Source organism: Amblyomma americanum, chromosome 10 (genome assembly GCF_052857255.1).
Source record: "Amblyomma americanum isolate KBUSLIRL-KWMA chromosome 10, ASM5285725v1, whole genome shotgun sequence".
NCBI lineage: Eukaryota > Metazoa > Arthropoda > Arachnida > Ixodida > Ixodidae > Amblyomma > Amblyomma americanum.
In genome coordinates, this window is record NC_135506.1 from 14,435,464 (window position 1) to 14,462,541 (window position 27,078).

Consider the following 27,078-nt stretch of genomic DNA (forward strand, 5'->3'; position numbering starts at 1 on the left):
AGTGACAAGAAATGTGGTGAGATCAAAACAGCCTTCTATCTTGTCAACAAGTAGCCATATTTTGTTCACTTATAAAAGGCACTAAATGTCAAAATATCTTGCCAAGAGTGTGCATGAAGTTGAGCAAAACTAATGTAAAGATTATTTGTTTTTTTATTTATTTACTTATTCGATGGGCAATACATGGTACTGTCCGTGGGGCAGGACAAAAAGAGGTAATTAGTCTCCTGACGAGGCCCTGGCCCCACTGGGCGCAACAGCAGCAGTTACAAAATACACGTAGATAGTACACATACAATAGGACATAACGATAATCACCGTACATCACCGTATGTATTCAGGATCCGCACGTGACTACTTTTTTTAGCTGCATTCACTCATAAGTCACGCAGCAGTCTCTTCTCTTCGCTTTGGTCTACGAACGAAGGCACGAATTGCGTTGGGATTTTTTGACGTCACAATCGTAAATATTGCAGCCACGGTGGCAGCAACGACAATCGCGACCGCTCCGCCAATCGGGATCCACTTGGACAGCCAAAAGAAAACGTCCAAACTTCTGCTCCTTGTTGGAGGAGCCGAAATCAGCTGCAAATAAGGGGTCGAAGGAAAGGTCACACTAGTAACAGCTGGATTCTCAGACGTGGCTACTTCGGAAGGGGAATTTTCTTCTGTTGTAGTACCGACATTGGCAGTCGCACGAGATACATAGTAGGTAATTATCATCGTAAACGTCTCTCCAGACTGTGGCGTGGTATTTGCAGCTTTCCTCGTGGTTGCTTCTTCCGTCGTGATGATATCGGCTGTTGTAGCTCCTGCTGTCGTTGTGTCACTGGCCAATGCCTCTGCAATAGTAGCAGTGGTACTGACTACGGTAGTGGTCGCCTGAGACGTGGCGGATTCCGTGCTCACAGGCGGTGGAATAGTGGTGAGAGCTTCTGTTACAGCAGCTTCTTTAGTTGTACTCATTCCAACAGTTGTCACTACTGGCGTATTGACCTCTGTGGTGGAAGCCACGGTAGTGGTGGCTGGCGACGAGGTGTGCAACAGCTGCACGACATTCGAGGTGTTAGACTTGAGTCCGTCGTAGTTTGTCGAGCGAGCCGCCAGATATGCTTCCCATCTCAAGCCGCCATCTTGTCGTGTCGCAAAGACGTTAGGTAGTGATAACACAACATCATGAAGCGCACCTGATGGAAGCGGGTCCAGATTGCCTTCTATCATGTTGTCTTTAGTGATTTTGATCTGGCTCTCAAAATCAGATTGTATCTTGACATAGTCCTTGCCTGCCCGAATCTCCACGGACGAAGCTGCAAGCAACAAGTCTTTGATAAGTCAGGATTTTATATTTTCAATGTACCACAAATCGAATTATTGAGGCCCTTCTAGTAAAAACGCCCTGATGGCTTCAAAGGAATCGATTGTGTCTCTGCTACTTGCGCGCATCACAAAGCAGTATAGAAAATGCTGGTTGTTAAATGATTTGTGTCTTTCAGCCCAAAGGTAAAAAATAATTATTGTGCAGTGAACTTGCACGCTTTATTCTGCTACACCATCGTATTAAATGTTTAGTTTAGTTTATGGGGGTTTAACGCCCCAAAGCTACTCATGCTATGAGAGACGCCGTAGTGAAGGGCTCCGGAAATTTCGACCACCTGGGGTTCTTTAACGTGCACTGACATCGCACAGTACACGGGCCTCTAGAATTTCGCCTCCATCGAAATTCGACCGCCGCGGCCGGGATCGAACCCGCGTCTTTCGGGCCAGCAGCCGAGCGCCGTAATCACTCAGCCACCGCGGCCGCTAATCGATTAATTAGAATGATTTTCTTAACTCGTCATCGCCTCTCACACATCAGTCAGTCGTCAACCACTCGGCCACCGCGGCGGCTCCATCGTATTAAATAAATACATGTGTGCTTAGAATTCAGAGTACTTGAACATAGCTTCTTCGGGTCAGCGTTGATTGAAATTGATGAAATTGGTTTTTGGGAGAAAGGAAATAGCACAGTATCTGTCTCACATATCGGCGTACACCAGAACCGCGCCGCCGTAGGGGGAAGGGATAAAGGAGGGAGTGAAAGAATAGAGGAAGAAAGAGGTGCCGTAGTGGAGGGCTCCCCAGGTGGGCGTTATGTGACAAGTTTCGTTCAGATCTTGGGCGGTGATGACAAAAGTAAGCACCAGTTGCACTTGTGTGATCTATTCTGCCGGAAATATACGAGCAACTATGAATTCTGCTTACCACCATGGATTCTTGAAAAGGACGAGCTTTTCCGGTTAAACTGAGTCAAGTAAGTAATGTTAAGTAAAGTTGAGTAGAGAGGGCTAGAAAAGTGACTTCTGTTACCGTGATCTTACTCTTTTTGACCTGGAACAACAATTGGGGTAAACGTACCATCAAAGATAAAAAGTTATTGAAACATTATTACATGTATGATATAAAAGGCGCGAGGTACGATAGTTGTACGAGCATTTATTTGTGCCGCCTTTAGTTCTTGTAATTTTATCGTTCCTCTTTATTTATCACAGCGCCAGAGAGCAGATCGGTTAAAACAATCTTTTCTGATTGCAACATATAACCGAAGTCAATGCTCACCGTTGCCGTGTGTGAGATGAGCTCCGCGCCATGTCCAAGTGAGCTGAACCAGGAGGGTGTCATTTTCTCCTGGGCGCACGTGTGCCGCGGCCAGGTCCCGGATGTCCCCAGGAGGCACCTGATTCTCCAAGATGTTCGCGGTCACTTGGAAAGAGCCTCCAGACGCCACTCTTTGAAAGGGCTCCAAAGCCTCCACCCCGGTCTTGTTAGCGCTAGCGGCCACTCCAGTGGCATTGACGACAAGGAAGTCATCTAGATTGAACTCGGACGCCGAGTTGAGGCCCGTTGCACTGGGAGCTGTTGGTGCGTTTGGGTAGTAATGAATAGGAAAGTCAGTCTCACTAGTGTAGCGCCTGCCATCTGTTCAGTGCACCCTCAATGATGCTTTCTTTGCAGGTGCCCATGCATTAATTTACGTTCTGATGAAGTACCCTCAAAAGCCGGCACTACCAGTTTCCTTCGGGAAAATAAAGAAAAAAAGGTGTACAAATAACTAAACCTGCTTAACGGAATTCAGGTGCGCGGGAAGGAGTGGCCATTAACAGTGAATCAAAAGACAATGCAAATCACGTAATAATAAGCCTGAATGTAGAATGGAGAACGAGGGAAGCATTTGGAAATGAAGATCGATATGTCCAAAACTCGGGCACCTTGTATATCCTTTAGATCCACAAACAAAAAGTTGAAGGGGAAAGAAAGGCTCAGACGGCATTAAAGCCTGCACGCTTTCCAGTCAATAGAAATCCAAAGTAATTTCCTTTCCGTGATTAGTATCCATAACAAATGTCGAATAACGCAATGTGCCTAGAGAGAACATCAACGTAGATTAACAATATCTTCACAACAATGGGTGAGACATCGTATTAAATATATAACCAACTTGTTTCCAGGACTACCTGTGTGCAATGAGTCATTTCACTTATAGCATCCAGACTTATAAAGTGAATATAAACACATACAGTATAAGCGGGTGTCATCAGTGGAGTAGCTTGCTCTCTTTCGGGACTAGTGCACACATCCAGTAAAGCACTCTGCATTGTTGCACTCTGATCGTAAGCACAGTGCAACAGCAGAATAATACCGAAATTTACCCGGTAAAAGTCGCTTTTCTAAGCTTTAGGATCGAAGGAGTATCAGCATTGTTCCGATATTATTCACCTTATATAGGCTACGACAAGCTATGAGCCTTGTCCCAAAATTGGTCAACTTCCACAGAATGGAAACTCACCAGCGGCCTCACTGAGCAGGACAGAGTCAAAGCCGCATCCAGACCCGCCCACTGCATAGTCCAGTTGCGTCGTTTTCTGGTGTGAAATGTGAGCCTTGACAACGTACCTTCCTTTGCCAGTAAACTTTGTGAAGTAGCCGCTGTAGGTACCATCGTCGGCGTGGTTGTCAGGGTCTGGTTGCATGCAGTGGCAAATGATCATGACACGCAGTGAGCGCAAATATTGTGAAGCCGATGCAATGTAGACGCCTACGGGGGCTATGAATCATTAAAACCTCCACTAGAAAGAATAAGAATATCACGACACTTATATACAAACAGGTACTTCTTGTAAGCGAATAAGATGCAAGAAATTGAAAGAAAAAAATTGCCGGTGGTTTAGCTCTGGTTAAACCTGGAGTGACGCGATAGCTCCACCTGGCCGAGTGGAACCACGTGACCAGCCACGACGCCGCTCCGCCGGCAGCTGCTCCGCACCACGTGACCAACCACGTGACAGCGTGGTGGCGAAGCCAGAGGGTGGCGTCGCCGCCCCGCTGAAGGCTCGAAATGCTACCGTAATGAAGCTATCGCTACAAAAGCAGGACGCTACTGCCTGAGATATACGGAGTCGATCATGTCAAGTATACTGCTATTAGCTAAGCGAGGCTTTTTGGGAAAGTTTATGGGCGTAAACTTCTGTTGTGTAACCTGGAGAACGGTAACAGGCGAAGCTTTTCTCCGTGTTTGCAAACGTTGATGGTTCTGTAGACAAGTGAAACGCGAAATATGGCCGAAAATCAAGGACAGTTTGCTGGTGTACCCTGTAGCAAGAATCTGGGCTGCTGCATCTGAAGTCTTTCATATTTTGCAGGCTCACATTTACTCAACAGATGATCGTTGTCAATCCGTAACATTGCCGGATCATAACAGTTATGACAACGTTCCTGAGATGTCGCCCAGACGAAGGCCTCGAAGTAAGCTCCAAAAGTGACGTTCGTTCGCACATTTACGCGTACTTAACATCAGTCAGCATCCACATGATTCGTCACGCAAATATAGATCTCCAAAAAACCTTACCGCGGCCGTCGTCATGAAGTTCAAGCGTAGATTCGTGCGGAATGTTCGGTCCGTAAACTTCGGCAAGTACAGCGGCATTCAGAACCACTTTCTTGCCCTTGGTGACCTTGGCGTAGACGACGGCGGTGTCCGGCCTGTCCACTAGCATGCTTCTCATTTCACAAGAAACCTGGACTGGTGTGACATTTCCTTTTCTGGCCCGAGACTTGACCTGGACGCTCACCTCCAGCTTGCTCGTGCCAGGGCTTGTCAAATGTAGGGTCCACATGCCAACCTTCAGAACAAAAAAAAATCAACGATAAGATGATTTATTTCTGTGTCTATCATATATTGCTATCACTGTCGTGTGCTTTATTGAGCTGTGTACATCGTGTCGTGTACACCGCCTGCCATCTGCGGATCGTGGCAGATGGAAGAGGAAGAGGCTGTAAGGTGGCTGCTACGAGAAGAACCCCCCTCCAAAAAATGGCTGTAAAATTGGTAATGAGCAACAATGACTAAGAATAACACAGCAAAAATGAACTTAGCAAAAAAACTTAAAGAAAAGGAGATCTGTCTTTGCGTAACTATAATAAGCATCCACGCAGTTTTCATATAAATTCAAACTAGGATTTTTATTTTCTTCTTTACTGCCAGGCTACATCTGTATTTCTCTGCTGTGAATGAAGCTGATCCTAGGTGTCAGCGAAATCCGATGATGACGAGAAGATATGGGCACATGAATAATTTTCTGGCCAATCGCCCACTGTGGATATGTGGCACTCCAACTGAGGAGAAAAGTAACAACATTATTGGGAATTTCGCCATAAAATCTGCCGAAAATGCTGTTCGACACCCAGTACTGCAAAGTACCACGCAGTGACACTGCTACATTTCGCCACACTTAAACAGTTCCCATTGCTTTCAGTAAACGATGCGTCACTACCCTGCGATGGCAGGTGCTCGCAGTCTAATTAAGTCTACAACAGTGCCCCCCAAGTGGGTCTGGAAGGATCTCTAGAAGAGGTAGTAGCATAGAGGGCACTCGAGGGGAAGAAGCAAATCGCGACTACCTCACCTCAGCTCGGTTTGGAATGTGGATCGTGATGTCGGCACCACTGGCTGTTTGCTGGCAGGATTGGCATCTCTGACCGCTAGGGTCCACGAGCCATGCTTCCACCTGCACAACCTGCAGGCTGTTGCTCTTCACGTAGACGACAGTTTCGTTGCCCACATCGGCGTCCACTTGAAATGTCTTCACTAGGGTGCCGTCCAATACTTCGAGGGCGTCCACCAGCTGTCGTAACACGATGAAATAGTTGGGTGCGCTAAGGAGCATGGTTACTTTCCAATGGTACGTAAGGCACCATTTTCACACAAATGAAGGGGCGCATGCATTAAGCTACATACGGTTTTGTAAAAGCTTTCACATGCGAAGCAAAAACGTCAGAGATCACCGCGGCTACCCGCATTGGAGGAATGCGAAAGCATTGACGCCTCCTCGACACTCGTCGCCTCCCTTTGCCCCTCTTTGAGTTCATTGACGTTTGCTGCTAATTAACTAATTAATATATGTCAAACTTTTTGTTCGATTAATTATCACTCATCGAATACATTTAAATTCATTTCAAACTTAACTTTCACTTAGTCTATTTTTCCAATTCTTTGCCTTCCGCGGCTGTTTTCCCGTCCACTCACTACATCGACGTCCGCGCTATATTTCGATGTTTTTTGACATTATTGGCTCTAATTAACGAGCTAATAATCCTATTGGCATCAAATTTTTTGCACGTCATCCTCACATCGTCCTCTATCAATCACAACAAATCGTTTGATGCTAGCTTTTTTTGAGAACGTCACAATCGCTGCGGACACGCTTTGGTGACGTGCTTTGATGACACGACCCCACCGACATAGCTTAGAAATGCTTTCGCATTCATAAGCTTGCCTGGTGATCATTCCGCCAGCCAGATGCTATTAACCGCGGTCTTTTGGCACGTTGTGTTGTTTAAATAAAGTGTACAGAGGTATCTATGCCTTTTCCATCGTACTGTGTATCTGGACGAGAGCTCAAGACTCAGCTGCTGACTAGGATTCCGTACCACGATCAACGATAAAGCACGAGGAAAATCTAGTCCAATTGCTCACTGCGTTAAAAATGGCTGGTCATCAGCACGCTCTTCGATCACGTACAAGTGTCCCATTCATAATAGGCACTCTTTCGCTCTTACTGTCAGGCTTCGCGCCGTCAGCTCGGACGGAGGCGTTGTGGCTTCAACGAAGGCGGCCTCCATGCCAAGCGCAACATTGCCGTACAGGTCCTGGAACGCGTACGCCTTGCCTCGCGTGAGCGAGGCCAGCTTCTCGAGATTCTCGTCTGCCGTGGCTCCCAGAGCGATGGTGCTGACAGTGACCTTCGAACTCAGGACATCCGGCAGCACGTTCTTGACGCGGGGGTTCCTGCTCTCTTTACCGTCGCTCATGAGAACGATGATGGCGCCCTCTGGCGTCTCGGTCGCCGTCGTCAACAGCTGGAAAAGTGGAAGAGGAGTCATGCACATATGTCAGCCTGCGTAAATGAGTCAAAACCAGAACTCTACTCACGCCTGCCTCACTGAGCTTTTATATTGTGCGCAAATGGTTTTGGCGCAGTGACAACATAAAAAAGAAGACAGGTACAAGATAAAGGTCTGTCAACTTCGAACTGTTCTTTACTCAATAACAACGCACAACTTTTGCATGAGAGTTCGCTGCGATATTATTTGAGATAATAATAATAATAATTGGTTTTTGGGGAAAGGAAATGGCGCAGTATCTGTCTCATATATCGTTGGACACCTGAACCGCGCCGTATGGGAAGGGATAAGGGAGGGAGTGAAAGAAGAAAGGATAATAGGTTCCGTAGTGGAGGGCTCCGGAATAATTTCGACCACCTGGGGATCTTTAACGTGCACTGACATCCCACAGCACACGGGCGCCTTAGCATTTTTCCTCCATAAAAACGCAGCCGCCGCGGTCGGGTTCGAACCCGGGAACTCCGGATCAGTTGTCGAGCGCCCTAACCACTGAGCCACCGCGGCGGGTATTTGAGATGTGCACTAGTATCACCCTCCAATACGCTTTAAATCAAGCACCCGCAAACCTTATAGTGCACATATTTGAGATGTGCACTATAAGGTTTGCGGGTGCTTGATTGTGCACTATAAGGTTTGCGGGTGCTTGATTTAAAGCGCATTGGAGGGTGATACTAGTTTCGTTAGTGCATATTTCTGGTTGCTCTGTGTCGCCGCGCCGAAGCATCAACTCCGAGTTGTATCAACTAACCCAGAATAAAGTGACTTAATTCGTGCTCTATCTTTTCAAAAAATAAGTGTCATCAGCTATAGGCAATATATACGCATGATTAGATCGCTTTCCTAGTCGATATAAATTGAAGTTATCGCCTATCTGACGTCGAAATGAGAGCAAAACTTTAAATAATTAAACTTCAAAATGAAGGTAGGCTTGCATGCAGTAATTCAATGCTGGACTGTCGTAGGAACAATTGTTTGGTACACCTGCCTTGCGTTCGCCAGAGTGAAGTGCCATTTATTCGCCTCCGAGAAGGCCAAGAAGTATGAGAAATTTCTTGGAACCACCTCCCCCCAACCACCTACACACACGAAGGAGAGCATAAAATGAGGCCCGGAGTAGTGAAACATGCTTGTGTTCTGAAACCTAACGCTCTCAAAAAGGCTTCAAGATGCTTCTTTTTGAATGTTTCCTTTCAAACCGAATCATGCACGCCGAAAAAGATAAGATCTTCGTGCTTCACGAAGTGCCTAGACCCACCTTGAGAGCTTCTCTGAGTCCACATCCAATGCAAGTGCCTCCTCGGGCCCACAGACGCTCGATGGAGTCCACAAAGTGTACTCTCGTTGTAGAGTTCACCAGTCTCAGGGGGCGGACCACCGTCGCTCTATCGCTGAAAGTTATGACAGCCAGCCGGCGCGAGTTGTCTTCAATGGCCCCTACGTAGGTCGTTGCCGCCATCAACAAGAACTTAATGCGGTTGTTATCCTGAAAAGTTGGACAAAAAGTCAGCTTGAAGGAAATGACAAATTCAGGGAGTGAGTTATGGGGCGAGATTGGAAATGGAAATTGGTTTTTTCGGAAAGGAAATGGCGCAGTATCTGTCTCACATATCGGCGGACACCTTAGCCGCGCCGTAAGAGAAGGTATAAAGGAGGGAGTGAAAGAAGAAAGGAAGAAAGAGGTAGCGTAGTGGAGGGCTCCGGAATAATTTCGACCACCCGGGGATCTCTAATGTGCACTGATTTCGCAAAGGTCGTTGCCGCCATCAACAAGAACTTAATGCGGTTGTTATCCTGAAAAGTTGGACAAAAAGTCAGCTTGAAGGAAATGACAAATTCAGGGAGTGAGTTATGGGGCGAGATTGGAAGTGGAAATTGGTTTTTTGGGAAAGGAAATGGCGCAGTATCTGTCTCACATATCGGCGGACACCTTAACCGCGCCGTAAGGGAAGGGATAAAGGAGGGAGGGAAAGAAGAAAGAGGTGCCGTAGTGGAGGGCTCCGGAATAATTTCGACCGCCTGGGGATCTTTAACGTGCACTGACATCGCACAGCACACGGGCGCCTTAGCGTTTCGCCTCCATCGAAACGTGGCCGCCGCGGTCGGGTCCAAACCCGGGAACTCCGGATCAGTAGCCGAGCGCCTTAACCACTGAGCCACCGCGGCGGGTTGGGGCTAGATTCGTGGGAGGAAAAGGGCGGGTTGGTGAGTGAGAGAATAAGATGGGCAAAAAAGGCATGTTCATGGAGGGGCGACGCGTAAACAAACCTATTAAAGAGCGCCTTCTTTTTATGGAAGACAACATTTGTTAACTGCTATGAAATGGCTGTAATAAACAGAATACTCTTAAAAACAATATGGAGCTGGGCTTAAACAGTAAATGAAGCAAATAGCACAGAAGTACTAAGTATTGAGAAGTTTATCCCGTTGGGAAGTTCATCAGATGCACTGGCGGAACATTCGGAAACACCACTGGCACTTACAGACGCAAATCAATATGTTGCGGATGTCTAGCTGAAAACAAAATCTCGCGAAGCTCTTCTTAATCGTGTTCCTGAGGTAAAAGCAGGAACCCCAATACGGTCAAGATATTACTGAAAGGAACTGTCGCGGCACTGTAAAACATTTGATATCCTTTGCACGCCGCGTATTAGACAGGTTGTGGGAAGTTGTTAACTTTATAAACTTTGGCAGCTGCCAAGAAAAGCAGCGCTATTGGCTCTTTCGGAAAAGAGCAAGTGTTTATGTAAGTGAGGAAGAAACGAGCCTAAGTACTTTTCTAAGTTTTAATACCTCCCGACTTTATGCGGCAGCTACACGAAGTCAAGACACGGAAACCTGTAAGTGTTCAAGTGAATGAAAGGTAGTTTTCCTCACTGATAGAAGGCTTGCGACTCCTACACGTTTTCATAACTTTAGTGACAAATAAGTAACTAGTGTATGAAACATAGCTTAATTTAAGAAGCTCCGCTAAGTGTCTCTGAGAAATAACGTAGGAATATACAGTGCGAGAAAATGTGTACATTTCATATACAACTAAGCGAATGGCATTATTTAGCTTAACGCGTGGTAAGATTAACGGTATCTGGCGAAAACACGCCACCCGCCTCAATAGAAAAATACTCACGTTCATGCTTCCTGAGACGTCTAGAACAAGCACCACCCTCTGTGCCAAGTCTTGCCTTTGCTGAACTTCCTCGAAGGAAACGTCAATGGGTTTCAGCGGATCCGGATTCGGCAGTCTGAAACACGAAAAAGGAATTCAAGAAAAACTGCTTGAAGCTACCCCAAAATTTCATTCTACTGTCAGAAGGCGATGCCTTGATAACTCGCAGCCACTAGCGATACATCCTCTATGGCGAGATGCACTTTTCTGAAAAATTATTCAAAAAAATTCCAAGGTTCAGAGTTTCGCCACTGTCACGACCCAACTTGCAGAAGTTTTTTTGTTTGTTTTTTTGTCGGGAGTGAGTGATGATGGGGTCGTTTTTAGCCGTCACCGAAAGCATCTCGTCAATCTTTCGCCCAAATTCACACACTTCTTCAGTCCAGCCAAATCCGGGAAATTGTTCAAGCACCCTTGCTAAGGAGACCCCGACGGCGGCGGCGGCTGCGGCAAGCGCCAAGACGCAGCTGCAAGGAGACTCTCCGGAACTGACCAAAAGAATTCAATAAAGTTTTTCATTCATTCATTCAAGCACCCTAGATGTCTTCTAACTAGGAAAATTCTTCCTTGAGCGCACAGTCTCGTTTTTAAACGTTGAAAGACTGATTTCTTAAAGAAAACTAACACATAAGATTCTCTCACGTGTTGGAATTGGAGAACACCTAGTAGGGTTATTCAGGAGGCCCTTTCTTTTAATAGAAGCTCTGTCGTATGTGCGCCTATTCTCCTGTGCATACCACTGTCTTGCGCTGTGTCGTTTTAGCTCATTTTTCCTTCCCAAAAATCATGGCACCAAGTGTTCTCCTCTTCAATCTGGCAGCAGACATTTCGCGCCACAAAGAACGGTAGCTATGTTCTGCCAATATGAACTTGTATTGATGCCCTGCTAAAGCGTCCTATACCAAGCTTGAGTTCACGGATTAAGAGAACACAAGCGTATGTTCTGATGTGAATGCCGCGGTACAAGTATGCTCAAAGTAAAAGACATACTCACAGCTGAAAGTCCGCGTTCCCACTGATCACCTCCCAGGTTGACTTCTGTCTGCAAAGGTCGTTCTGCTTGTTCGGGGAGAACGGATTGTGGCGGCGGATTCCATCACTTTTCTCACAGAAGTGGCTCACCTGTTAAATATAGCAAGAGAGAGAAAACGTTACACGTGACCTACATATGTTACCATCATTCGCATCGTTCAGATAACCAGCAGAGCAAATAAGCCGTTATGGTATTATTAACCAGTGAGGTGGCGCAATGAATGAGACGTGCTTTTAGCTTTGAAATCACTACAGGATTTTCTGCCGACCATGGAATTTTTTTTTATTTCAATGACCTTAAACGTGCTTCATGTATAAGGTCGTGGAGGCTATTATCCTCCAGAAGCCTCATCTGGCCCCTGCTCTTAGCGTTATCCCTTAGCCAAAAGGTGACGTCTTCTTCCCTAGTAGCAGTTAATCCACTTTATGTAGTCATCTTGTTCTTGACGCCTTTGTTCAGGGACACGTCCGCAGCAGGTGGTGAAAATCCACACCAGTGGCGGGTGTGCAACATTTAAGGCATGTGCCAGGCCTTGTTGATTCTTGATAGTGGCATCGGCAGGTCACTGATTTGGTAAGGGTCGCCCAAGACCTAATCCCTTTAAGGGACACCTCGTCAAGTCTCGTTAAATTATGCAGCAGGGGATAAGCGGACGGGGGAATCGGGGCACGTGTACTTTTTTAAACAGGACGTCAAGATGGCAACAGCAGAGCATGGACCAGAAGGGGGGCATTTAATAATTCCAACATGTTTTTATTCGTAGTGGCCTCCATGCTATGGTGGTTTGAATGTCTTCTTTTTGCCAGTTGCTGTTTTTACGTGAAATATATTATTACATTTACGTGTCTGTTTATTTCTATTCAGCATATTTTGTCCTAACCTACTGCTACTATAGGCCCTGAATGGGGGTGCGTTAATTTCATATATATAGATATTTTAAATCAAGGTTCAGGGTCCAGTTCCCGGCGGCACCTCGAGCCAGGAAAAGTGGTTATGAATGACTCATGTACAAAGATATAAGCGTATATTACACAGAAGCAGCCGCGGTCAACGTCGTTAGCACAAAACATTGCATTCGCAGTTTCTCTCAGCTCAAATGGTAACTTTGGAGCATTAAAATGCCCTTTAAATCACTTTTTACCCACCTATCACCGACCATCGTTCAGTAATGTGCAGCTTTTCAAAAATGGATGCACACCCACACACACAAAGAAAACTCACAGGACGGTTACGACTGTGTAACGTGAGGTTCAGCGATAGCTGTTAAGCGTATAGGCATTTAGTCACGTGACCACTACACCAGTAGTCACGTGCTCCTCCCCTGCACAGGCAGGCGGCTGTTCAAAACAGAGCCTTCCGTAGGCTTATGCGACCCAGGTTGACCGTTGTATAAGGCGAGTGCATTAATGATCGGTGGGTGCGTTAATGATGAACGAACCCATCGGTTACGCCGACGGCGACGATAAAGCCAGAGAGGAGCGCCTAACAGCTATTGCTGTAATAATAATAATAATAATAATAATCAATCAATCAATCAATCTTTATTTTTCGGTGCCCAGGAACAACCCAAAGGTCTTGGTGCTGGTACACCATTCACACGCACAAAATGTAAATTTATTTCACTACAAAGGAAGACACTCAGGGGAGGTAATGCAGCAGTCACGGCGATAGAAAAAAAAAGACATATAAACTAGGCGCGACAGCAAGCATGAAGCAAAAAAGCGAAAACAAGAAAACAGCGAGAACAGCGGTAAATGAAAACAGCTAGAACAGGCAACAGACATATAAATAACTAATGAAACAATAAACAAAGAGAATGAACGACCGATAACAGCCAAGTACAGCATATAGCAAAATACAAACAAGAATAAAGCCAGTACTAATATGAACGAATATGAAACCTCTGAAATACAAGCTAGAAATACAATCATACACAATAAGAAACGTAATTAGTGAACGCGTTACAGACAATCAGGCGTGAGTATACAGTATTAAAGAAATAATATTAATGAAAACAAGTACACGTGATGAACAATTAAGGAGAGAAAAAACAATATAATACCGGTGCAAACGCACAAGTGTAGTAATAATAATAATAATAATAATTGGTTTTTGGGGATAAGAAATGGCGCAGTATATCTGTCTCATATATCGTTGGACACCTGAACCGCGCCGTAAGGGAAGGAATAAAGGAGGGAGTGAAAGAAGAAAGGAAGAGAGAGGTGCCGTAGTGGAGGGCTACGGAATAATTTCGACCACCTGGAGATCTTTAACGTGCACTGACAACGCACAGCACACGGGCGCCTTAGCGTTTTGCCATCATAAAGACGCAGTTCGGGTTTGAACCCGGGAACTCCGGATCGGTAGCCGAGCGCCCTAACCACTGAGCCACCGTGGCGGGTTAGCTATCGCTGTAAAAAACGCATTTGCAGCGAGCCTTAACGGGACTTCAGCACTCCTGCTCCGAGGTTATTGGACGCGTGAGTCTTGTGCGTCGAGAGTTCTAACAACCATAACTACATCAGTGTCTTCGGCATGTGGTACCACTACCAGTAAGCTGAACACTCACATTTGCGACGTAAGGCATGAACATGATGGATGACTCGATTGGGTCGCCGGTACTGGTCCGGTGCAATCTGACCGAGCAGTCCCGGGCAAGGCGGCAGTGCTTGTCCACGGAGCACTTTCCTACGGAGGCTGTGCGAACGGTAAATGTGATCTTCTCCGAGCAGGCATTCAGCTTGACCTGAATGAATGCGAGCAAAGTGACAAGCCCACAGTTGCCACTGATTTTTAGACTCAGATATATTTTGCGTATGATCGCTTTTGAGTGCAGTAATACGCAGTGCGTGTCACACTAGCTTTCGTGTACTTTCAGATGAGATACTACGAACAGGCGTCGTTATACATGTTATTGTTTACTGCACACGAGTCTTCACACTCTGTCTACTAGAGGCGTGAGAAATCATATTTTTTCCCATCATGCATGCTACTCCGTATGTACAGTACTCACGGATTGAAATAGGACATTCGGAGCGCTAGCCTTGCAGTGCCACGCAGGCATGTGGTAAACCACAGGCCGGCTCATTGGCTACTGGAAGGAACAATTCTGCTTTGCAGATGTTCTCCCTCTCGCGCCATACCACAATGTACCACCTTGGTTCCATGAGCGTCTACGGGCGGCGCTCCATGAAGCGACGGCCACGCGCTCCGAATGTCCTATTTCAATCCGTGAGTACTGTACATGTATGCTGCAGGGTCAACTTCCTGGTCTTTAACTGCTCGTTTATTCTTTAATTATTATTTTTGATAGCAAAGTGAACTTCCTGACCTTCTGAAAGTGCTTACTTTATTAGGTTTTGGCAACACCAAAGTTTTGAAAGAATCTGCCATAGAACCAGGCCTGTATACTCTATTCCTATGTTCTCCACCGCACCCTTTTTGTTCAACTTGATGTCACCTTCAAAACTTGATCAGCTGCAGACTCTAGAGCTCGGCAATTGTGGGATTGATACAGCCCACCCGGGACTCATTTGATTTTATTAGTCATATTTTATTACGCTTCAATTAAATGGGATCAGTATTTTATTTAATCCAAAAAAATGCCTGTGTATGAATGCAACTGATCGTCACCTTGCCGTCCTGGCAGTATGTCCAGGGGTACCTGTTGTCATCCGGGCTCCCAAACTCGTCGAACACGCCGTAGCGAAAGTGTGCCCACTGGTGCACGAACATGTAGGCTGTAAGAAAATTTCGTTCGATTTTCAGCCAGACACTTTTCAAGTGACAAAAAAAAAAGAACTGTTTATGATTTTGTTTTCTTTGAAAATGCGTTTTCTGCAGGGCTGTAGCGAAATTTTGCCCCATGTAAGTACTATCGGCGTCAAATGAAATGCGAACATCGGAGCGCGTCGCCAAAGGTCCAGTTTACTACGTCTGCCTGTCGCCTTCAGCCATAGGCGCACTCATCCGGTTTTCGATAGTTTTGCTTGTTTTCTATGACGTTCGTTTTCTCGTTTTGCCGCTGGAGCGCCACGGGCAGTTTCCTCCTATCGCAACTTGCGCGATGTGCTAAAGCTGGCAGCCACGGCTGTAGATCGCGTGGGCGAAGCAAGCGCTCTTATCTCCCCGGCCAGCAGCGATTTGATTTCACTTCCATCCTCGGTGTGTTATCAGCTGGTTAAAAGTGGGCTTTCTCGCTCCTACAGCCTGGGAGATTGCCAAGAAAGGCGGTTAGGTTTAAACGTGAGCTGTAAATCTAAAAATTGCAATGTGCTATGCTGAAGGTCTTCATGGGTGAACTTAGAAACGAGCAGCCCCTGTTAGACGATAAGTCCTGCCACTCGAATCTAGGAAAAAAATCGGTATCATTACTGGATTCATGGGTGTGACAGAGAAGTAACCTTGTTGTCACAAGATGAGCGATAGTATTATTAGCGTCTGGTAGCGCTGTGGACAAATAAAGGCCGACCGACTGCTTGAATTAAGAAAAGAACGAATACCTTTTCTCTCACGTCGCAATATGATGCCATTGCACTAAAGCAATCTTGCCTCACATATTCAAGGGTAGACATGCACGTATGGCAGGAAAGGCACACCTGGTTTTGTCGGCTCTAGAAATCGCTGACACTGGTCCCAATGAGTTGAAAACGTTGACTTCTTATAAAACACCATGCATCGCCAGTGCGCCGTAGTCCATCATGCATGGTCTTGTGCAAAAACAAGCCTTGCTTTTCAATTTGCTACGGAGACCGCTGGCTTCTGCGACGGCACAATAGCTTCGCAGAACATCCTCGAGTAGACGATGCCAAATTACTGACGTGCTGGCACAACTGAAGAGTGTCCTTTTCCTCACTAGCCGTAATGTTGGGTGTGTCTGCACCAGCGGCCACAATAAGTAGGTTTCAATCCTTGCCGGTAACCCTCTGTCTGCGCCCACGAGGCATGTTTCCAAGCCGTCCACACCACATAATGCCTGGGAAATTCTGGCAATTGCAGACAGCAGACGACCTGTTTTGACGCGTTGCTGCACGCCGTGATGGTAAAGAGGAAGTATTCGCGCTCTCTTTTTCGGGCCGTAAGCTGACGCGTGAATGTCCGATCCCAGTTTATCTGAGCTTTTCTGGTGGCGGGAAAGCTACCAGAAACGAGCGATTCAGCAACTGTCGCGTTGGGCACCGACCGCTACCCGTTCGTTTTTTCACTGTTCGCCTAGCAACCAGGCGCTGATAACATGACGATGATGGAAGCAAAATCGAAGTGCTGCAGGCCAAGGAGCTACGAATGCTCGCTTCAAACACGCGGGCCACAGCAGGTGCCGCCAACGAAACCGCGCTGCAAAAGTTGAGATCGGTGGAAAGAGTGAATGCGGCGCTCCAGTGGCAAAGCGGCAAAATGAACGACTAAGAAAACACAAGCAAAACTGTCGCGGACCGAATGAGCACGAGTGAGCTCTGGTGGCGACAGGCAGACGGCGTAAGATGGACCTTTGGCCACTCGCTCCGCTTTTCGCATTTCATTTGATGCCGATAATACTTTCCATAGAGGAAGCGATAAAATCATTAGAACTTTCGAACACTTCTAAAGAATGCTAATCAGATGCAGCAGATGACAGCCAGAACATTTTTCTCGCACATTACAATGCTATGGCAAAAAACACCTATTTTACCGAACTGCTTACGTGAAATACCAATATATATATATATATATATATATATATATATATATATATATATATATATATATATATATATATATATATATATATATATATATATATATATATATATATATATATATATATATATATATATATATATATATATATATATATATATATATATATACATATATATATATATATATATATATATATATATATATATATATATTATTTTAAAATTGGCAGATAGTGCCAATGGAATAATATAGGCTAATACGGTGCTATTGAGCTCGTGCCACTCAACGACTTCCACTACAATCAATCGGTACATCGCCTATGAAAATCAGTCTGGTAGAAAGTGCCCTTCGTCTCAGACATCGTTCAAGCGTCATGTGAGGAAAATGGGTTTTCAGGGAAGTGAACGGTTCGTCAATTATAAGCTCTAATGTTTTGATGCCTGGATTGTAAAAGCGTTTTTTACAAGCCCTTCAGTGCAGTGATGAGAATAATATTGAAAGCCTCATAATCATTACGTATTGCTATTAAGTGTAACATACTCTGGAATTTAAATCAAATGCCTTTTTGGCGTCCTTTGTAGGACGTCCCAAAAATAAGTCACTTTTGCAGACAATAAAACATTGTTAGTGTCCAGTACTTTTCACAGGAAGCATTCAGCAGAACACTTTGAAAATATCTTTTTTTTTTTTGTGCAGCGTGGATCTAACCTGCAGAGCTCTGACGTGCTGTTTAAAAAAATTTGCTTCTGCCAGGAGAGCGAAATTGTCAGTTTATCGCACTCAATTCAATCTATTTTATCCTTTGCGTCCACAAGAGAGAGTACAATACAGCGGAGACAGAAACAACATTCACCGCAATATTATTATAAAGTTTTGTGCGTGAGTCATAGTATAATTAGTTATTAGAAAATCGAACGGTACATTAAACAAGGGTAGAAACTTGGGCGAGTCGGTAACGGTGATCCATGGAAAGTGAGAGTAGCGCAAAACGGGACAAAGGGACAGAGAAAGACAGACACAACACAGGCGCTAACTTCCGACTGAAAGAAACCAGGGCGGCCAAGACGAACGTAATCCGTGAGGGGAAACAGGCGCATGCGCCCAGAAAGATAATGAAAAACAGGTGAATGAGGATCTACGGATGTGCACGATTCAGCGTTTCTTTAAGAAGGCCAGCTCTCTTTTGGACAGGGAGATAGACGGCTTGCTTACACATTTATCGTCCAAGGCAGCGATACGAGCTGCTTCAATAATCTCTCGCGTTAACTGATCCCGGTGTCTGGCAACGATCGAGCACTTGTCCAGAAATGGCACACACCACACTCTTTGCAGTGTAAAGCCAGATTACTGCCAGTAAAAGTTCTCAAGTTATTTTTGTGTTCGCGAAGTCTCTCATTCAAGCACTGACCTGACTGACCAACATACCGCTTACCGCAAGAGAGAGGGATGTCATAAACAATGCCTTCAGTACATTTCACGAATTTCTTTCTGTGGTTAATGGTGCACTGCAGCTTTTGGGGACGTTTATCAGCGGGCAAAGTTTTTTTGGAAAGCGCACTTAGTTTTTCAGGGGCAGAAAAAACGACACGAACATTAGCTTTTGTCCCAATTTTCTTGAGATTGTGGGACAGGCAATGAATGTAAGGAATAACGGCAATTTTGTCTTTTTTTCTTTCTGAAGGCACGGACGGCAGTTGACCTTCCTGGCGCTTCTTCTTTAGTATGCCTTCGGCGACAGAAACAAATATCAGCTGGGTAGCCTGCTTGATGGAACCTTGCGAGTTGAGCGTGAAAGCTCTCGCTGATGAGGTGGGGGCATGACTTTTCCAGAGCATTCTTCAAGCATAAATTAATAATGCCCCTTTTAACGAGTTTAGAATGGGCAGATATATAGGGGAGTAGAGGTTTGTTTGCCCGAGGTGCATAGCTCCAACACAGGTGGTTGTCCAGGAATTTAAAACGGATATCAAGAAAGCGAATCTCGTTGTCGGTTGGCATTTCGTTAGTCAATAGCAGCGGTGAAAAACACTCTTGTACCTTAGCTAAAATACTGGATGCAACTTGCTCTAAGCACGATGGCGTACACTCAACAAGGAAAAAGAAATCGTCAACAAAACGAAAGATCTTGACGACATGAGGGCTGGTAAGCCTCTCTTGGAGGCTCCTGTCAAGATGTGCCAGATACAGGTCACTAAGTACAGGGGCTAGACAAGACCCAATGCATATTCCCTGTTTCTGAATGTGAGCAGCGCCTTGCCAGTTTATGAAAGTGGAGCGGAGATAAAAGTGTAGCAATTCTAAAAAGCCACTGACGGATACACCGGATTCATTCTGAAATGACACAGCGCCGAAATGATGGATCGAATCTTCGACAATTGTAAGCAGGTTATGATGGGGCAAGGAGTAATAAAGATCTTTCACATCAATTGAGAAACCAAGAAGGCTCTTGTCAGAAAGCGATTTCACAGCACTTAACACTTCCTCTGAACTACGTACTAGAAATGGGTCATCTATCGTCAACATGTTTAGTTTTTCTTTTAGAAACACAGCGATTGACTTTTGCCAAGTGTCCTGTTCGGAAACGATTACCCTTAAGGGAACGCCAGCCTTATGCGTTTTTGCGCTGAAAAACACTTCTAGGAAGAGGCGCTTACTATTTTCAATGCTGCTGGCTAGTCTTTCGAGATTAAGCTTGAGACAAAGTTTTTTTGCTTGAACCTTAAGTTTGGGAAGTGAAACACTTCTTCCACATTTAAACACTTCTGTTATGGCATGATTGGCTTTTTCATTGAATACACCGTGGGGAAAGACAGCAAACCCGCCCTCTTTGTCAGAGGGGATGACGCAAAGCGACTGTTCGGCTAGGTAGGACACGACACGATCCACACGAACTTTTGAAGGACGAGGCTTACAGTACTGTAGGACGTCAACGCCATCGGAGGTGCACCGGCCAGAGTCCTCTTTGTCGGCTAGGCGAGACACACGTCGCACCATGGAAAGTAGCTCATGCGGAGTCTTCGAAGTCTCCCTTGCAAACTTGGGTCCAAGGGACAACAACCGGTTGACGTCCTCAGGAAGGGTGACTCCTTCGGAGACGTATACGCTGTTGCATTTTCTCGACCCCTTAGGTGGGCAGAGGGATCGAAGGGATCGGAGTTGAAGTTGCCACAGGGCTTCAGTTGTTTGGTCCGCTAGAAGCAGATACGCTCGCAGCTGACGTTTAGCGGCGTTAGGTTCCAGTGCCTGTTGGAGTTGCACGGCTAAGTGCTCCCTCAGCAGACGTACATAACGATGACATTCAGATTTTACAATCTTGCATATTCTGCGGGAGTGCCCAGTGGAGGGGTTGAGACCATTGAAGAGAAATCTGACGTCGTCGGGTAGAATCCCGGAGCGGAGGCAAAAAGCTGCAGCACGTGCTTTGCACACAGTGGCAGCAATAACGGACACGGTCGCACATGGGCCTTGGGAAACACGTAGAAAGACGCCCGAAGAACTAGAAACGTAATTCACAAGGGTAGAAACTTGGGCGAGTCGGTAACGGTGATCCATGGAAAGTGAGAGTAGCGCAAAACGGGACAAAGGGACAGAGAAAGACAACACAGGCGCTAACTTCCGACTGAAAGAAACCAGGGCGGCCAAGACGAACGTAATCCGTGAGGGGAAACAGGCGCATGCGCCCAGAAAGATAATGAAAAACAGGTGAATGAGGATCTACGGATGTGCACGATTCAGCGTTTCTTTAAGAAGGCCAGCTCTCTTTTGGACAGGGAGATAGACGGCTTGCTTACACATTTATCGTCCAAGGCAGCGATACGAGCTGCTTCAATGATCTCTCGCGTTAACTGATCCCGGTGTCTGGCAACGATCGAGCACTTGTCCAGAAATGGCACACAACCACACTCTTGAGAAATAACTTGAGAACTTTTACTGGCAGTAATCTGGCTTTACACTGCCGCAGTACGCCGCAGGCCGTGGCCCAGTGTTAGCAACTGCTGCGTTTTTAAAGTTGTATCCTACTATACATATGCAGACGACGAATTCGAGCATGAAAAAGGGGAGCACTTGCCTGGAAAGTCGGCTGACTGGCGTCCTGTCGAGTTGGCCATTTGGGCGAGGAAAGTGGGGGTGAGCTGAATAAAGTCACCCGGTAGACCGCAAGGCCTGAGTTGTTGCGTAAAGGGCCTGTCTCCGTACGGTTCGCCTGGAAGGTCAATGCGCACGTCACTCTGCTCGAAGGAGGCTGACGACACCACACGGGCGCTTTCCCTTTTGGGCCACGTCTTGGGAAGCTCGAGGATGACATGCTTGAAGTAGACGCGTCCGTTGGTTGCCTTGTGGAGGAACTCGGAAGAGGACCGGAACAGAGCCTGCAGTTTTATGCCAATTTTGTGAATCAAAACGTTTAAACCTACACAGTTTTTTAATGCGAAAGCATTAGATGGATATGTCGCTTCAGCAAAAGCTTATCGGCACGATTCTGCCGTGCTATGAAGATATATGCGCAAAAGTTGGGTTGTGTTATATAGTGTGTGATGAAATCTCACTGTAGAAAAAATTTGGATGATGTGGTGCAATTAGGTAGTTAGTTAAACGCAAAGAAATGCACTTGAACGTCAAAATAGCCATGGACGACGATACAGTGTATGAATGTCCAAACAGCCGCGGACGTCTACATAGTGCAACAACTAAAACAAGACAAATAAAAGAGTGAGAAAAGAATAAAAAGTGTTCAAGTAACATAAAATTCATTAAGCAAAAAAGTGTCCAAAAATATCATGAAATGCCACAATGGAAACACCCCACGGTGACTTCACGACAATATAGTTATCATGGCTTTTCTCAAAGATATTTCCTTTCCACACAACACATGCTTTCGCATTTCTCCACGTAAGCAGACGTAAGTTCTCCCAGAATTTTTTTTAATGACTGCAGTAATTACGACGCCAAAATTTTATTATTTCCTTCCTGTGTTAGGCAGAGCCTCATTTCTCACTTACGCAGCTGTAAGTGACGTTGCCTATTACGGCGATTAATCTAGCAAGAAAGCTGAAAAGTATAAAGTTTATTGAAAGCAGTGCAGATGTGCCGGGGGCTTCTCTAAGATATCTCGTAGCTTAGTCATTCCTTTTTCTTTTTTTTTCCTTCTGCAAGGTTTCATATTCATGTCTATAAGGTTTACATAACGGTTTCTTTCCTATCGATTCTCAAACTATTTTTACTCAACATTCGGTTCAAACTCTTTCTTCTCCAAACCTCAAGTTGATATTCTTTCTGGTTCAGCATTGTTCTTGTGTAGCAAGCATTTGCAACTCTGCTGCAGAGCTATCACTGTTCTTCTACTGCATGCCAGGACTTCTCAAAACACATTGTTCCTTACCCTTCCGCTGACGCGGAAAAACTCGCCGGATAGTTACCACTGAGGAAAACGACGTGGAATCTTCTGAGGTACTTTTATTTCGCGATCACTGTGGTAAAAAAAATGTAAGTGAAACGCACATATGTTTGGTTATAGAGCAGCACTATTTCTAGGGCAGAGTTTGTGAGGGAACAAACACGGGTTAATGATACTCTGGTCGAAATCAAGAGGAATAAATGGGTTTGGTTTTGGGCAGGCCCTGTTGTGCGAAGACAAGATAGTGGATTCCAAGAGTAGGCAAGCGTAGCAGGGGGCGGCAGAAGGTTAGGTGAGCGGATGAGATTAGGAAGTTAGTGGGGATACGGTGGCCGCAGCTTGCAAAGGACAGGGTTAATTTGAGAGATATAGGAGAGTCATTTGCCTTGCAATGGGCGTAGTCAAGCTGACGATGATGATGATTTTTAGCTATTCTAGGTACTTGTTCTTCGACTAGCGTGCCTTCTGCTTCTTCCGGGCGACGTGTTTCGTAGCAGCCGCTGCTTTAGGAGCGTGCCCTTTTCCTCCTCTCCCGCCGTACCCTTCTCCTTCCACGGTAACTTTCTTTCTCCTGATTCCCACTGGTTACCACCCTCCGGTTACGCCGACTACTACTACTGCGACGCAAAACCCAGGGAACAAGCCTTTAACAGCTGTCGCTGTAAAAAAAAAAGAAACCAAGGAGTTCGAAACGCTGCAAAAGTTTCACATAGAACACCTCACTAAGGGAAGCAATATTGGTAGAGATCAACAGCTTCTCCACACTCACCTTGATATCCTGGATTAGGGATTCGTTGTAAGGGACAGCCTCACTGATGGAGACCACCACGTTCTTGTAACCTCCATCCGTAGTGTCGATTTCCAGAGAAGCTCCTGTGCTTAGGAGCCAGACCAGGACAACGGCAGCGCTCACAGCCCAGCGCATTCTTGCTAGAGGAAGGATGCCAGCTGTAAAATGCGAAGGCAACAATTGAAGGAGTTTAATTTATGGCTTAGTTTATTAGAGTTTAACGTCCCAAAGCGACTCAGGCTACGACGGACGCCGTAGTGAAGGGCTCCGGAAATTTCGACCACCTGGGGTTTTTTATTGGGCACTGACATCCACAGTACACGGGCCTCTAGAATTTCGCCTCCATCGAAACTCGACCGACGCGGCCGGGATCGAAGCCTTGTCTTTCGGGTCAGCAGCCGAGCGCCATAACCACTGAGCCACCGCGGCGGCCGAAAAAAAGTTGAAAGACCATCAAAAAAATGTTCTATTGCGTATATACGTTCCAGCCCTAAGCAGCACGTTGATTTCAAAGCTTCTTTTTTGGGTGTGTGCGTTTGACTGGTAATATGGATAGCTGATTATACCACAGTTCGAAGGAGCCATGTGTTTATCAACACTGAATTCGCTTCTGAACCGTAGAGCCCAAAGCGGTATAGTTATTCCATAAAACGTCGTGAAACGTTCCATAAGAGGATTTCCACAAGTCGGCATGTTTTCTAAGGGCTCGAATAAAACGAATGCTCAATTCTCACGAACTTCATGGATGAAACACAGGAGCGCCATGCGGCGTCATGCAGATCATGCGGAAATATTACAAAAAGAATACGAAAAAATTCAGGAAACCAAATGAGAAATACTGTGTGAGGATACTTATATCCGCCTATAATATATCACACACACACACTGCATTCTCACAAATCCGTACGAGGAGCCGTTGCGGAGCAGTTGAGCATGGGGTACCACAGTGTTTCGAGCGAAATTTTAATTCACACACAACACCAGAAGAAATATATTACGTTAACACGAACCTGGGGCGTTCCTTGATGTCTCCGGCTGTGTTATATGTCGTCGCTCTGTCACAGTGACAAATGGCGCGGCTGTCGAAATTGGATGAATTCACTCGGCAATACGCTTATATGCCGTAGGGTTGGGCTTCGTTTGTGACGAGGTTTGTTGATAACTGTTATTGAGTATCGATGCTGCTTTTCATAGCTGCGCACAACAAGATAATGAGTGTGTAGATGATTAGCTTTATTTAGGGCGTGTCAGCCTGAGGCTCACAAAGGAAGTAACTGCTGGTAATCACGGCCGGCGAGCACGCTGTCAGTGCGTGGACGAGATTGCGCGCGAAACGCTTGCATCCCTATTTCTAGCAGTCGCTAACTTCTGGTTAATCCCCTTTCGACATTTCAGTAAAATGGCTTCCGACGAGTTTGGTTTCATGGGATTTGACGTCCCAAAGCGACTCAGGCTATGCGGGACACCGTAGTGCAGGGCTCCAGATAATTTCTACCACCTGGGGTCCTTTATCGTGCACTGACATCGCATTGTATATAGGCCTCTAGAATTTCGCCTCCATCGAAATGCGACCGCCGCGGCCGGTATCGAACCCACGTATTTCGGGTCAGTAGCCGAGCGCCATAACCACTGAGCCACCGCGGCGGCGGCAATGTATAGACTTGCATTCTAGGGGTTTTTTTGCAAGTTTAGGTTGTAAGGAGGAGTTCCCTAATGTTTATAAGCAAACATTCTATACAAAACAAGGCTTCAACTTGCGGTAGTTGGTATGACTCCTTGTACAGATAATCGCGCTACGTTGCACCACGTAAACTGAAGAGAAATGAACTGTACAAGATCGCATCAGTATATACTGTCGCGGGCCCGCTCTTCTGCCTGCGTGGTTGCTTGGATAAGACGACAGGGAATTGATGATGATGAGGCTAGGTTTTTATGGCGCAAGGACATCTAAGGCCAAAGAGCGCCAAACACGAGGTTTTACGACAGGGAATTAAAAGTCAATCGATGCGAATGCGTTGCCGCACAGCTGCATGCAGAAGTCATTGTATTTGCGATTTAACTGCATTGTCGGACGATGCAGTGCACTTCGAAAGCCAGCTATGAATACGAAGAGACTTGTGCCAGATTACTCACTTGACTTGCGTAAGGTCACGTCATCAGACATAGAGGATGTTTTGGTTGGTTTATGAGGGTTTAACGTCCCAAAAGGACTCAGGCTATGAGAGACGCCGTAGTGAAGGGCTCCGGAAATTTCGACCACCTGGGGTTCTTTAACGTGCACTGACATCGCACAGTACACGGGCCTCTAGAATTTCGCCTCCATCGAAATTCGACCGCCGCGGCCGGGATCGAACCCGCGTCTTTCGGGCCAGCAGCCGAGCGCCATAACCACTCAGCCACCGCGACGGCTAGTCAGAGAGGATTAATTAACATGCGTTGCATAATATTTCCCTTAGCAGGCGTTAGAAACAGGGGGACAGCGTGTTTGAGCGAATTTAAACGTGTTTTCTGCTTTTGTGTAACCCGCATGAGGTGTTTTTATAGGAGAAACGGAAGTGTACCCTATATATACGGAGAGTTGTTTCAAGTTATAATGAAAAAGAAGAGTGTTGAGAACACAAAAAATGGACTGGACGACGCGGACAAGCACTTTTCAGCGTCGTCTTGTCCGTCTTACGCCTTCCCTTCGCACTGTTGTTCATGATATTCTTTATATAACAAACCACCTAGAACACAAGCAAGTTACGTGATGAGTATGTGGCAACTGATTGACGTTCAATGTCAATTGGTGGGGACCAGAAAATTAGGGAGTCTTTATTTCGCTACCGACAAACACAAATTGCCTTATAGAAACGTTGAGCGCCTGACACACATATATCCTGGATCCTGCCTTCTGGCCCAGGTGGTTTAGGCTATGCGCACAAAAATGTGCTGAAACAAGATAGGTAATTTTTATGTCCTGCCGGCACAAATGCGCGCGCAAAATAGTATTTCACGGTATTCTGCTTCCGCTCCGGGCAGCGAAAGTACATCCGCAATATCGTCTGCTATTCTCATATGCCGAGCGAATACGTTCAGCTGGCAGAAGGTGTGCTCACGCCCGGTGACGTCATAGATTATTGCTAATTATTTACAACTGTGCATAGGTTGTGAGATACCATAGTGGAGGGCTCCGGGTTAATTTGTTTCCTCGGGCGCACTTTCAGCCTGCTCTGCTATCGAAGAGCATACGGATGTTCTGGCATTTCGCCCCGGTCGAAACGCGGCCACAGCGGCTGAGATTCAATCCTGCGACCTTAGAGTAAACAACCGGATGCCATATTCACTGAATCACCGGTGCGGGTACGCCACTGATTCATCCGCCGCGTGGATATCTGTGTTATGCGATTGCATAAACAGCTTGTCGGGCCGTTCAACAGCGTGCCTTAAATCTGGCCCGATTCGAAGTGTTGCAAGAAGCAGAACGAGCCCGTTGAACCATTCTCATGGCGTTCGTGTTGTCTGCTCTCAAACATGGTCGGCGTGTATGATGAGGCGCATGACTAATCATGACACGTGGTCATGAAAAGGGTGTCACTTCA

At 46.0% G+C, this 27,078-nt stretch overlaps 1 protein-coding gene across 1 annotated transcript; it reads right to left on the minus strand.

Annotated features, from left to right (window-relative positions):
* Nucleotides 1–97: 97 nt before the first annotated feature.
* On the minus strand, nt 98–24,645 carry LOC144106863 (calcium-activated chloride channel regulator 3A-1-like). The gene is made up of 14 exons (XM_077639813.1): nt 24,508–24,645; nt 23,477–23,655; nt 21,382–21,682; nt 15,267–15,373; nt 14,203–14,379; nt 11,595–11,722; nt 10,562–10,676; nt 8,693–8,920; nt 7,093–7,392; nt 5,940–6,158; nt 4,883–5,156; nt 3,824–3,997; nt 2,596–2,892; nt 98–1,307 (listed from the first exon to the last, which is right to left on the minus strand). The coding sequence occupies exons 2-14, from the start codon at nt 23,630–23,632 to the stop codon at nt 385–387; spliced, it is 3,399 nt and encodes a 1,132-aa protein (XP_077495939.1). The 5' UTR covers nt 23,633–23,655; nt 24,508–24,645; the 3' UTR covers nt 98–384.
* Between the last annotated feature and the right edge of the window lie 2,433 nt (nt 24,646–27,078).